Genomic DNA, 11,326 nt, shown 5'->3' with positions numbered 1-11,326 from the left:
ATTCTACCTCTTATGTTAAAATATTAGTATTTTGGTTTATAAGTATTTAAATTTGATTTTTTTTTCAGTGGGGGAAGTAAAGTAAACAAGTGGTAAAAAGGTAAATTAGCAAACAAAAACGTGAAGCGACAAGGGCCGTGCGAAGACCACGACCAACTCTGCGAAGACGACGGGAGGTAGCCGGCCGCTCTTCTAGTGCGATCAGTGAGAATGGCTGGAAGTTTTATTAGGTACATAGTGGGACCCCGGCTTTACAGGCTGCATAGAACCGCAGACAGAGACGTGAGTAGTTTTTTTTTCCATCCTGCGGCCTCAAGTTCACCGCGTCGCCAAGAAAACAGGAGCGCGTTGCAGGTCAGACGGGCCGCTCGCTCTTGTTTCCTCATAGGGAAGCTTTTCTTTATCCATCTCTTTTATTCGTTTTTCCAATTGGATGCATTGGACGCGAAAGATTTAATCTTCGAGATTCGCTCAGTCTGCTCCTTTCGGAAGGAAAGCTAACCTCGTCAGGGTTTTTTGAGTCGTCCTACGGAACGCGGGTGACACGCCACTTTTGAACGACTGCAATCTCTAGGAGGAAAAAAAGGCAGGTGGTTTAGTCTCCCCTCTCTGAATCACTCGGCGGACACTTTGGATTTACCTTGACATTACGCCGGAACAAAGTCGTCCGAAGGAAACGAGTTTCTCATGGCGGCAGTTCATCCAGGGTCAAGAGCTCTCCGGTGTCTTCTTTTTTGTTTACGTTTGCGTCAACTGGGGCGTCCGTCGCGTCTGTCGGCTGATTCCTTACCTTCCAAGTAGAATTCTTCCCGTGCTTTTGACGTGGGACGTTTTATTCTTCGTACAATGGTTTTGCCCGTGAATGTTCCTCTCGTATAACATCGATGTAAGCAGTGAGGAGGAGCAATGACCGCTACCATGAGCAACAATAAACATGGTCGCAAAATTTACACACACACACACACACACAAATGCTTTCCTATGGACGGTAGCTTCTGAGCCCAAGGGGTTACGTTTGTCAGTACCCCTAAAAAGTAACATCCTAAACTTGATATAAGCAGGAGACAATACTAAAATTTCGTCAGGTGCAAACCGTGCATAGCTTTTTCGTTTAGGCTCTTTCCCCCGACAGACACACGTGGACAGACGCAGGGCTATATAGTCTGTGTAGTCCAGAGGTGGCCACACAGACATATGCAAAAAGCCATAGAAAATGACCATTTCTAGTGAAGAGTTTCAGTAAAAAGGGGGTGTCACTGTTTTTTATTTTTATTTTAAATGGTGGCCAAAGTGAAGTCTACTGAAAAAGCAGTTCCTCATTTTGTTTCATTTTGCGCCCTTATTCGTGAAACAAGCACATTGAAATTTGGCTTGAATGATGATGTCGTAGTCCTCAGCACCTCAGTTGGGTGTTTGTGTCTATCAGGGTCTCACACTGTAGCTACTTTATCTCCGTCAATGTTGAGAAGAGTGCCCCAGAGCAGTACATTGATTCGAATATCAGCAGGAGTTTCTAACCTGCATCCTTGGCATGGAGGTATTTTGCTTTCGGGGGTAAACATACCAGGGGGAGCCACGAATTGCACTTGGGCCCGCAAAGGGGTGCAGTTCGGGGCACCACTGGTGTAGTTGCATGAAATGTAATTAATGCAGCACATTCCTTCCATGCTCAGTGTGCATTGTGTTATGTGCCTGGACAGGCACATAACACTGATCTGGTAGGTTTGCCACCTTGATAAGAGTCTAGGAGCGCTCTATGTTTGGTGACCCGTGGATGACAACAGTTTTTGGCATCTCTTATGACTGTCTTTTCTACCTTCATGTTTTGACTTCCGATACTGTAGCAAAATATCAAATGCTCCAAATTGATTGATGACTTTAACATATTTTCAGTTAATATTGCAGCTTGCAAAAATCCTGCTAATCAAATAATGTAAGACATTCCCACACAACAAGTTTTTGTTTCTTATACATAATCAAGTAGGCCCTACATACACGAAAAGTTGGACGTTCTGCATATTTATTGTTTGCATAAAATATTAAAACATTTACTTTTGTCTGGTCGATACTTTCTGGGAATAAGATTTTTTAATAGAATGCTGAACTGGCTGGAAGTGATATTTTATGGCTGGAGCATGCAGCAGAGGCATTCCTGGTAAGAATGAAAAAGTTGTAAACCAAAAAAATGATTTCTTGCTCCAAATATCAATTATATACAGAAAGTAATGCAACCTGGGATACCTCGATGGGCTGGTCTGTATGATGGTGCTGCTGCTGATTGTATAACAGCATCTGCTGACAGTCCTTCGTTTCAACTTGTCATGGGAGCGTTGCCGTTTGTTGGTATCTACATTGTCAAAGAAGAATAAAATTTTGAAAAAAAAAAAAAAGATTGCCCAACTAGTAATTAGGAGAAGATAAGGTCCAAACGCATGAAGTGTGCGACCAACCAGTGCTGCTGGGAGGGAGCGGCAAGTCAAACTTGACTTGACTTGAGCGGCAAGTCAAACTGACGACTGTGTCATCTACCGTAACATCTCTTCTAACACCGATCGCTAAGCTCTCCAATCAGACCTGGACCAGTTAGCCACGTGGTGTTCTTCGTGGCTAATGAGCCTCGACCACAACAAAACAAAACATATGTCGTTTACCAAATGCTCGTCTCAGACTCTAACTTCTTACCTTCTGAATAACAATACTGTCGAACTCACTTCTACCTATAAGTACCTGGGCGTCCACTTTCAGTCTGATTTGTCCTGGCACTACCACATTGATCTCACCCTTGCTTCCTCTAACCATTCCCTTGGATTCATAAAGCAGAGTCTTAAGCAAGCACCCGCTCACATACGTAAGCTAGCTTATATCACTCTAATCTGCCCCAAAATCGAGTATGCTTCTGCCATATGGGAAACTGAGCAAGCCTACTTATAAGTAACATCGAGTCCCTGCAAATTTGTGCTGCAAGTTTCATTTGCTCTGACTACTCTCCATTTTCCAGTGTCACCGCATTAAAAAATCAAGCTGAGTTGCTAGACCTATCACGCCGCCATAAACATGCCCGTCTGTCATTATTTCACAAGCTCTATCACCATGCATCGCTTAACGACTATTTTTTTAAAACACCACCCATTATTTTTCTACGTTGCGATTATTCATTCAAAGTAGTGTGCATCACATGCCACTCATCTAGTTAGGCATGATCATTCATACCACGGACCATAATCGACTGGAATAACCTACCGGCTCACATTGCAACTGAACTAGATATGTAAGAGCTCGTGCGTAGTTATACTAATACTTAGGGTTCTTTTTTATTCCTTGTTCTCATATTGTCTTTGTATAAATTTTGTGTTCTATCTGTGTACTATATATTTGCTTACCCCCCCCCCCCCCCCTCCCTTTCCCCCTATGTAGTACCCTTATACAGAGGGCCTTTAGGGATATTTTGAATAAATAAATATAAATCTTTCCAGAAACATCATCCTGAAAATGTTTTCTTTATTTACTCTGTTTATCGTTATCATATGTGCAGTTCTTTTGTGTATAAATCAAAGAATCGCCAAGCAAGAATGATAAGGCTGAACATGAGCAAAAAGAAGTGCTCTTCTGAGCATATCGGAGCGTTGAGCTTGATTTCTACCTTCCACTTAGTTGGCAGTTATGTTATGTCCAGTTTCAGAATATGCAAGCAAATCGGAAAACACATTAATGAAACAAAAACACATGCTTTGCAGGCACATGCTTTACAGGCACTCTGGAAGCCCTGAGCTCTCTTTTGTAGCTTGTCCTATGCTCATGTTTAAACTGAAATAGAGTATAGTTTTCCTGGAGTAATGTAGTCACTTTTTGATGTCTACACTTCCTGACTATTCTAAATCCTAACCAAATTTGATTGCTGCTCCAATAAATTATGACATACTATCACATGGCCTGCTGCATTTCTTCGAAGTTCAGTTTTTATCTTTGACATTGATGACTCTTTGGATGCGCTACTTTTTACCCAGGGTCGGAGCTATGATCCCAATGGCCTGGAGGGCTACAGTGATACCATCATCCGCTCAGTAAGTTTTGCAGTAAGTGTGGACAGTGCACCTGCATCGCTACCCAGAGTTGCTTGGTGTGCTTTTTTCTTCCCTTCTCTTGTTGAGTGCAAACTTGTGTCTGGTCTTTGCACCCCCTACTGCGCAATGTGATGTGGCTTCGGTGTGTGTCCTAGTGGCCACCCGACGGTTGCTACGAATCAGTTAGTTGGCGTTTTGCTCGACTAGAGGTTCAACTCGACTGAACTCGGAAGGCGTCTGTGTTATGCATGTTGTGTGTTAAATATGTGCTCTTAGATTACTTAGTAAACTGCATGTTTATTTTTAAATATGTTTTTCGGCTGTCATGTTTTGACCATTGGCAGTGTTGTCACATATTGCTCATTGGTAGAGAGAGGCAGGGTGAAAGTGGAAGCAATATGTATTGAAAAAGACAAGAGGCTAGTAAATGCTTAAAGGGAAGCTACGGAGCTTCTTGGAAAAAATGAGTTAGAAGTGAATTCTAGTGTATTTTTACCCCGTGAACCCGAATACCCAAACCATTTGCTGCGTAAGTATTGTTAAACGCGAGAAAAACGCGAAAGACAGTCGCTGTCCGTGACGTCATCGACGGCTCTTTTGGCTGCCCAAGGCTAGGGCGGCGGGGCTTCAGCCCTATTTTGAAATTGCTCTTGTGGCTCTCTGGCGCGTCGCATTGAAATATAATTTTGATATCTGTTATTCTAAAGGCAAAATGAACGCAATTCAAGCGTTTTTTCTCAAATGTAGAAGTGCCCCATCTTCCCTTTAAAGAACACGGGGTACATATGTTAGGGAAGTGATAATAGGCCGAAAAATAGAATTCTAAGGGACGAATACTATATACTTGCATAAAGGGTCCCAAAATGGTTAGTAAGGTAGATATTGAAAGAGCGTCTCAGTCCAAAATGTCAATAAACACCGATGGCATGCATACAGCTTCAACATTTATTACCGAGGCATGTTGTGCTAACTTAACAACAACATAATGCTTATCTGTACATTTGTCTTTCTGTCAGAAAATTGGTTGCTAAGGATTGACTTGTTGATATATTCATTTATTGCTTGCTTTGTTTCTCTAACTGAGCTTTTTTATCTTAGGGTGAGCCGTATGGAAATCTTTGTGCCTCACTTTTATTATTTTTTTTTAAATTAACCTTCAAATACTAAAAAAAAAAAACTTATAATTTTTTAAAAATTATTGATACTTCAAATTGCTTTTGTTCTTTTTATATTTTTAAATTGTTTCTATGTGCCTCAATTATGTTAGGTTAGATTAAAGTAGTTTCAGAGCCTTATGATAGTGCATGGTCATCTTCAAAACCTTCGCATTTTTTTTTTTTTTACGAGCTGTTCCGGATTGTCTGCAGGTTGCACATTAGTAGTTCAGGTCAGGCAAAGAAAGTGATGTTGATCTCCGTTCACTTCTGCAGCTGTCTCTGGCATGGTCGATAGGTGTCTACACATCTCCCATCATTGCAGCAGTGGCCTATCGCAAAGGTGAGTTTACTCAAATGATCAGCAAGTTGAGTAAGTTGCAACATAGTGTTTTCACCACATTTAACAAATTCTGGGACTGAAGGCATTTTTTTGCTGTGATGTGACGATTTGAAATGAGGCACAAATCCTCTCTGTGTATGTACAGACATCTTAAAACACAGGTCAATAGACTGGAACATCTTTTTCGTGTGTTTTGTGAAATAAGCTTACTAAAAGCTGGTGTGAAGAATATTATCTTGAGCATTGTTTGTGACTGGTCTCGCATTAAATTTAGTTTGAAGTGTGGAAAAGGAATGAAGATGATGTAAACAGTTTTTAACATTGGTGCATCCCACATTGCCCTCATGTTCCTTGGACATTATATCGGCAATTCTTCATTGGTTTCAAATTACCGCCCAATATCACTAACCTGCTTTGCATCTGAACTTCTCGAGCATGTTTTATATTAGCACATTAGGCAGTTTTAGAATAGCGCATGCTAAAGCTTTGGCAAAGAATAGCGCCGTTGCCACTGCGCATTCGCCTAACGCTAACCACGTTATGTGCTTTGCGTGCACTATTTTAGCGTATGCTTTTTTTCAGAAATTGCGTGTGTTCGCAAAGAGTCTTTGCGCTCCTCCAAGGAGGATTCATGATAAGAAGTTCTCTAAAGCCAAGACGAGCACAGTTAAAAAAAATGGCGGCTCCCTTAAAGCGTCGTGAGCGCGACGTCTGCGGCCCCCTCGTGATTGCGATTTTCAACGCAGGACGTTTCTGTTGTGTACCTCCTACGGGAGGTGCACGTCGGAAACGTTTTGGAAGACCCAGCAAGGCGGGCAACGATTGCCGGCAACTTGCTGCTTGCCACGTGTGAACGTTTTTCGCCGGGGTGTGTAAGGGTCAGTACGCGAGACCTCTCTTGCCGAGGCAACGCAAGCAGACACGACCGGTCAACCGCTCGCGTCGCATTCTCAAATTTAAACAAATCTAAAATGTTACTCTAAACCCAAAACAACTTTTTATTTATTTTTTTATATTTCAAGTTGCAGCATTGCGTGTGTGAAATAAAAATTGTTACTGCAACTCGGCAGCTTTGCAAGCGCGAAGTGCTTGGGCTTTTGCGTTTCGGTGGAGAAACGCTATTCTAAAACACTCTTGCGTAGCGTGCGCTAACACAAGCGCTAAATTTAGTTCTAGCGTGTGCTAAAATTGCATACATTATTCTAAAATTCTGTATTCTGTCACATCTCAAAAGCAACAATTTGTTCCATGACCATCAATGTGAACTTCAGAAAGGATACTCCTGTGATACTCAACTTCTGGAATTCACCTATGAAGTTATTAACCTTGAAGAAAGTAGCCAGATTGATGCCACATTTTCAGATTTTTCAAAGGCTTTCAATCGAGGACCGTCACCATGAAGTTTTAATGTGTCGTTTGAGAATTGGACATTCACGTGTCACCCATCGACACCTTCTTTGTGGTGAGGACGCCCCAGTCTGTGAGCATTGCGGTGAATTGCTAACAATGCTGCATATTCTATGGCACTGCAAATTCTTTGACCAAGAACGTCAAACAAGTTTCCCTGCACTTTCTGGATACCTTCCATTTCATCCAGCCTTTTTACTGGGAGATCAACCTTTAGTTCCTTTTGGTCATATTTTAGATTTTCTTAAAAAAACTGGCTACCTGCACCAGTTATAGATCATCTGCATAGTAATTCCTTCCTTTTACTATAGTCTTTTAACTATTCCTTTGGCGCAGCATGGCCTATGTTGCTTTTGCGCCATTAAACACCTAATAATCAATCAATCTTTCAATCGAGCCCCTCATTGTTTCGTTGCCAAACTTTCGTGCCTTAATCTTGATCCACTGATTCTGTCATGGGCTCATGAATTTATTTCTTCTCGCTTACAGTTCGCAGCCGTTAACATACATCTATCTAACACTAAACCAGTGACTTCAGGAGTTCCCTAGGGATCGGTGCTTGGACCTTTACCTTTTTTAAATTTTCATAAATGACCTTCCAGTTTCTATTTCTTCTAGCATATGACTCTTTGCAGACTACTGTGTACTTTACCGTAAAATTGTTAATTAAAATGACCATCATATAATATGAAAGCTATCTTAATACAGTAAAAACAAGGTGTAATGATTGGCTCATGTCACTAAATAAATCAAAATGTAAATTAATTAACTTCACTCGTAAACGCTCAGCATCCGTTTTTCCATACTCATTAGAAAATGATCTGATGGAAGTAGGAGACTGGTATAAATACCTCGGTGTGACATTAACAAAAGACCTTACCTGGTCTAATCACAGAAATTATCACAGCGGAAGCCTCCCAAACTCTCGGATGCATTAGACGAAACTCGAAATCCAGTCCATCTCATCCATAGAAACGGGCATATGAAACTTGCTTAATGTTCAAACTGGAGTATGCGGCATCAGTCTGGAACTCTCGCTAAATCTGCCTTATTTGCAACCTCGAATCGGTTCCGAACCGAGCTACAAGATTCATCCCATCCAACTGTGACCGCACCTCCGGCGTCTCTGCCCTAAGAGGCCAACCCTTCCGTTGTTTCAAATTTGTCTCAAAATTGCTCGCCTTTCAGTTCACAAAATCTACTATAGTGGAATCTCGTTAATTCAAACTCTCTTAAAAACTAACATGCACGTCCCGTCCCACGTGTCTCTAGCAAGGAAACTCCCGGTAATTCAAGCTTTGCGTTATTCAAACAAAGTTCTGGGCCCCCTTCGGGTTCAAATTAACGGGATTCTACTGTACTATCATCCTACACTCCACAACGCACTACTACATCCTCCGCTCGGGTCATCTGCCTGACTCGGCAATTCTTGATCAATCACTCATTTATCTGCCAGCACTAACACATGCTAACACATTTAACCGCTCTTCCTTTCCCCAGACAATTGTTGACCAGAACGACCTGCCTCACTCCGTCGTTTCACTCGGCACTAACGGCTCATTTTCTTTAAATCTGAAGGTGAAATCTCACTTATGCGTACCACTGTTCTCTAATGGTTTCCTATTGTCTGTGACAGGTTATGAGTAAAGTAGAAGCTTCTCCCACCTCTTTCCACTTTAGCAGAGCGAACGCTGGAGAGGAGGCGACATTTTCTCCAGCGTTCGCTTTACCAAAGGGGGAGCTGGGAGGAGCTTCCACTTCACTCTTAATCTGTCACCAACCATAGTTGTTGATTTTGTCTGCCCCCCCCCCCCCCCCCCCCTTATGCAATGCCCTTCTGAGGGCCTTTAAGGGAAAATTAATAAATCAGATAAATAAGGTCAGTATGCTCAAGCTATTCTGGGGATGTGTGGAGCCAGCCGAGACTTTTAAATTCCCCATGAGCGTCCTGTTTGTTTTAAGATACATTTTAGAGATAGCTTCTACAGGATGTGACTGCAGATGAATACTCCAGAGACAACTTTTTATGGGCCATTAATGAGCAGTTTTTACGTGTCTTTATATGTTTGTGCGACACTAAGTACCCATTTCATACTTTCAAAAATGCTGCACGAATCGAGGGAAGAGGTGCTCAGTTTTCTGGAGCGTCCGTGACCCACGCGGAGACAATCAAGGGAGTCTCGAGTATTTTCATTCGGTTTGGAGCTTACGGTGCTCGTCCGCAAATTTCAGATAACTTCACAAATGTCGGACAAGTTGTAATCAAAATTCCGTTTACGACACCGCATGATTCCGTCGGTAGCGGCACATTAAAAAAAGAAATCTCAAAGAGATGCTAACGGCTGCGGTCACTGAAGGGATGAGAATGGCAGGGAAGTCTTGCTCTCAGCACTAGCCACCCAGGTTCGGTGACGCTTCAGCTTTTCGGGATCCTCAAACGTGCACCGTACACGTGCAGCCAATGCATTGCGGAAGGCAATAATGTACTGGAGGCTGGGCATTCGAAAGAGACTCCCCGCTGTCTTCAACTATAAGGGACTATGACAGGCCGAACTGTATGTCGTCAGTTTTTTGTTTCCTCTGCGTGAACCTTTTTCTTCCACTGTTTCAGGGTATGCCACATTTGAAGGATTCTGCGCTTCGATTAGACTCGCGGGCGTCATCGTCTTCGTCATGATGGGCACGCTCTGCCTTAGAGGTGGGTCACAATTCCACAAATCTATTCGAGCTACGTACAAGGAGACGGACGTTGAGATCTTTCTAATATTACTGTTCTTTTCTGTTGCCCCTCTCGTCTTTGCACCAGCACTGCAAATTTATCGGCGACCTCGGGAGTCGGAGCTCGCACGATAGGGCTTCTTGTGTTGGCCCAGAAAGGGACAGGCGGTACGGGCGTTCGTTTAAACTGCAGTACGTCTCGAGTACTTGTTGGGGTTTTTAAAAGAATGCTGTCCTCTATTTTTCTTTTCAAGCAATCGATTCTACCGTGCAGTGTATTAAAACTTTCTTTTCTTTTTGTCTCGCTACTTTATAGGGAGTAACATACATTTATGTAGGTCCTGTACGAAACTGTTTCTCGCAGTTTGTTCGGGTAACCTAGGAAACATCGGACTGTGCACACTTTCTGGTTTAATTTGGGGAGAAATGGGACTTGCCCCATATTTCAAAATGTATTGATTCTTAGTCGATGGAGATAAGGTTTTACTGGGAACGTCTGTCCCCACCTATCACTCGCACGAAGGACTATTAATAAAATTCAACACATATCATAATTGTGATTGGAATTTTGGTGTTGGCTTAGTCCCCCAGTGACAATATTTTAATGCGGCTCGTAGATTGGATTCGAGCTTGTGATAATAGCTCGACAAGCATTCGGGTAGTGGCTCATGCCCAATCACTGCAATGAGGACAATAGCCGAACCATAACAATGTCTGGAACTCGGCATGTGTTCTTTGCTTTGCCTACTCCAGTGCGTGGGTATGATAAGCACTGGTGGCATATAATCGGCTATAGATTACTTGGCCGCTTGTTCTGGCTCCGAGTTGAGGGGACGAACGCTGCTCGTTCTTTGTTATTTTTTCTTGTGACCACCATTGCACGGGGAGAAAAACAAACTTGCTTTTTGTAGGTTATAAACGTCACAAATTCTTTCTAAGCAGTATTTGTGCAAAGTACAAAACTCATTGAACCACCCTTTAAAGGTAACTTATTAGCAGGAGGAAAGATCCTTAGGTAGGTCAAAGTACAAATGCATACAACTGAAACAGCCGTAAATTTTTACGGAGCCATCCAACCTTCGTGCGTTTCTCTCTTCTCAAATAAATTTATGTTACAATGATGTATGTACCTGATTTCAGTGGGAGATGTACCACTGAATGTAGCACTGCGATATCATTTCAGGTATTGGGCGCATTGCCAGTCCAGACTACAGCAGCTTCCTGCGGGCACTCCAGTCTGCACAAACAAACCTCACAAAGGAGACTAAGGTTTGCATATGCTTGTCTTCTAAAATTTAATTTGCCATCATGAAGAAACTAATGGTGAATTTCACTGGTAGATCCGTAGTGCTTTCCAAAATTTGTGAGGGAGGCAAAATTCCGCTCTGTGGGACCCACTTTGCATCGATGAGCGGAAGATGGACTCGCATTTTTGGAGTGACACCCCAACCCGCCCGAAACGGTCGGCCATTCAAAATGGCCACTGCTCGAACTTGACAAGCCTACCAACGCCTCAGCCGACTGATCTTTTCGACGACCTGTGACAACTGTCGCTGCTTAGCTGCAAAAATAACTCGCGACACAGGCTGGGCGAAAATATCCGTACCTTGGAGTCTACGTAGCAAATAACCAGGAAAGCGTCC

At 42.6% G+C, this 11,326-nt stretch overlaps 1 protein-coding gene across 1 annotated transcript in view; it reads left to right on the top strand.

Annotated features, from left to right (window-relative positions):
* Positions 1-140: 140 nt before the first annotated feature.
* LOC8027258 (phosphatidylserine lipase ABHD16A) overlaps positions 141-11,326 on the top strand; it is a 35,436-nt gene continuing 24,250 nt past the window's right edge. Inside the window, exons 1-5 of the mRNA XM_029993072.3 lie at positions 141-282; positions 4,005-4,073; positions 5,492-5,558; positions 9,577-9,663; positions 10,867-10,952. Of these exons, the coding sequence (XP_029848932.2) occupies positions 211-282; positions 4,005-4,073; positions 5,492-5,558; positions 9,577-9,663; positions 10,867-10,952 (381 nt within the window). The 5' untranslated portion in view covers positions 141-210. The remainder of the gene's footprint in view (positions 283-4,004; positions 4,074-5,491; positions 5,559-9,576; positions 9,664-10,866; positions 10,953-11,326) is intronic.

The sequence above is a fragment of the Ixodes scapularis genome, unplaced genomic scaffold (genome assembly GCF_016920785.2).
Source record: "Ixodes scapularis isolate PalLabHiFi unplaced genomic scaffold, ASM1692078v2 PGA_scaffold3__209_contigs__length_174095766, whole genome shotgun sequence".
Lineage (NCBI taxonomy): Eukaryota > Metazoa > Arthropoda > Arachnida > Ixodida > Ixodidae > Ixodes > Ixodes scapularis.
The sequence above is the reverse complement of the archived record's forward strand: the minus strand, read 5'-3'. Positions and strand labels throughout refer to the sequence as shown.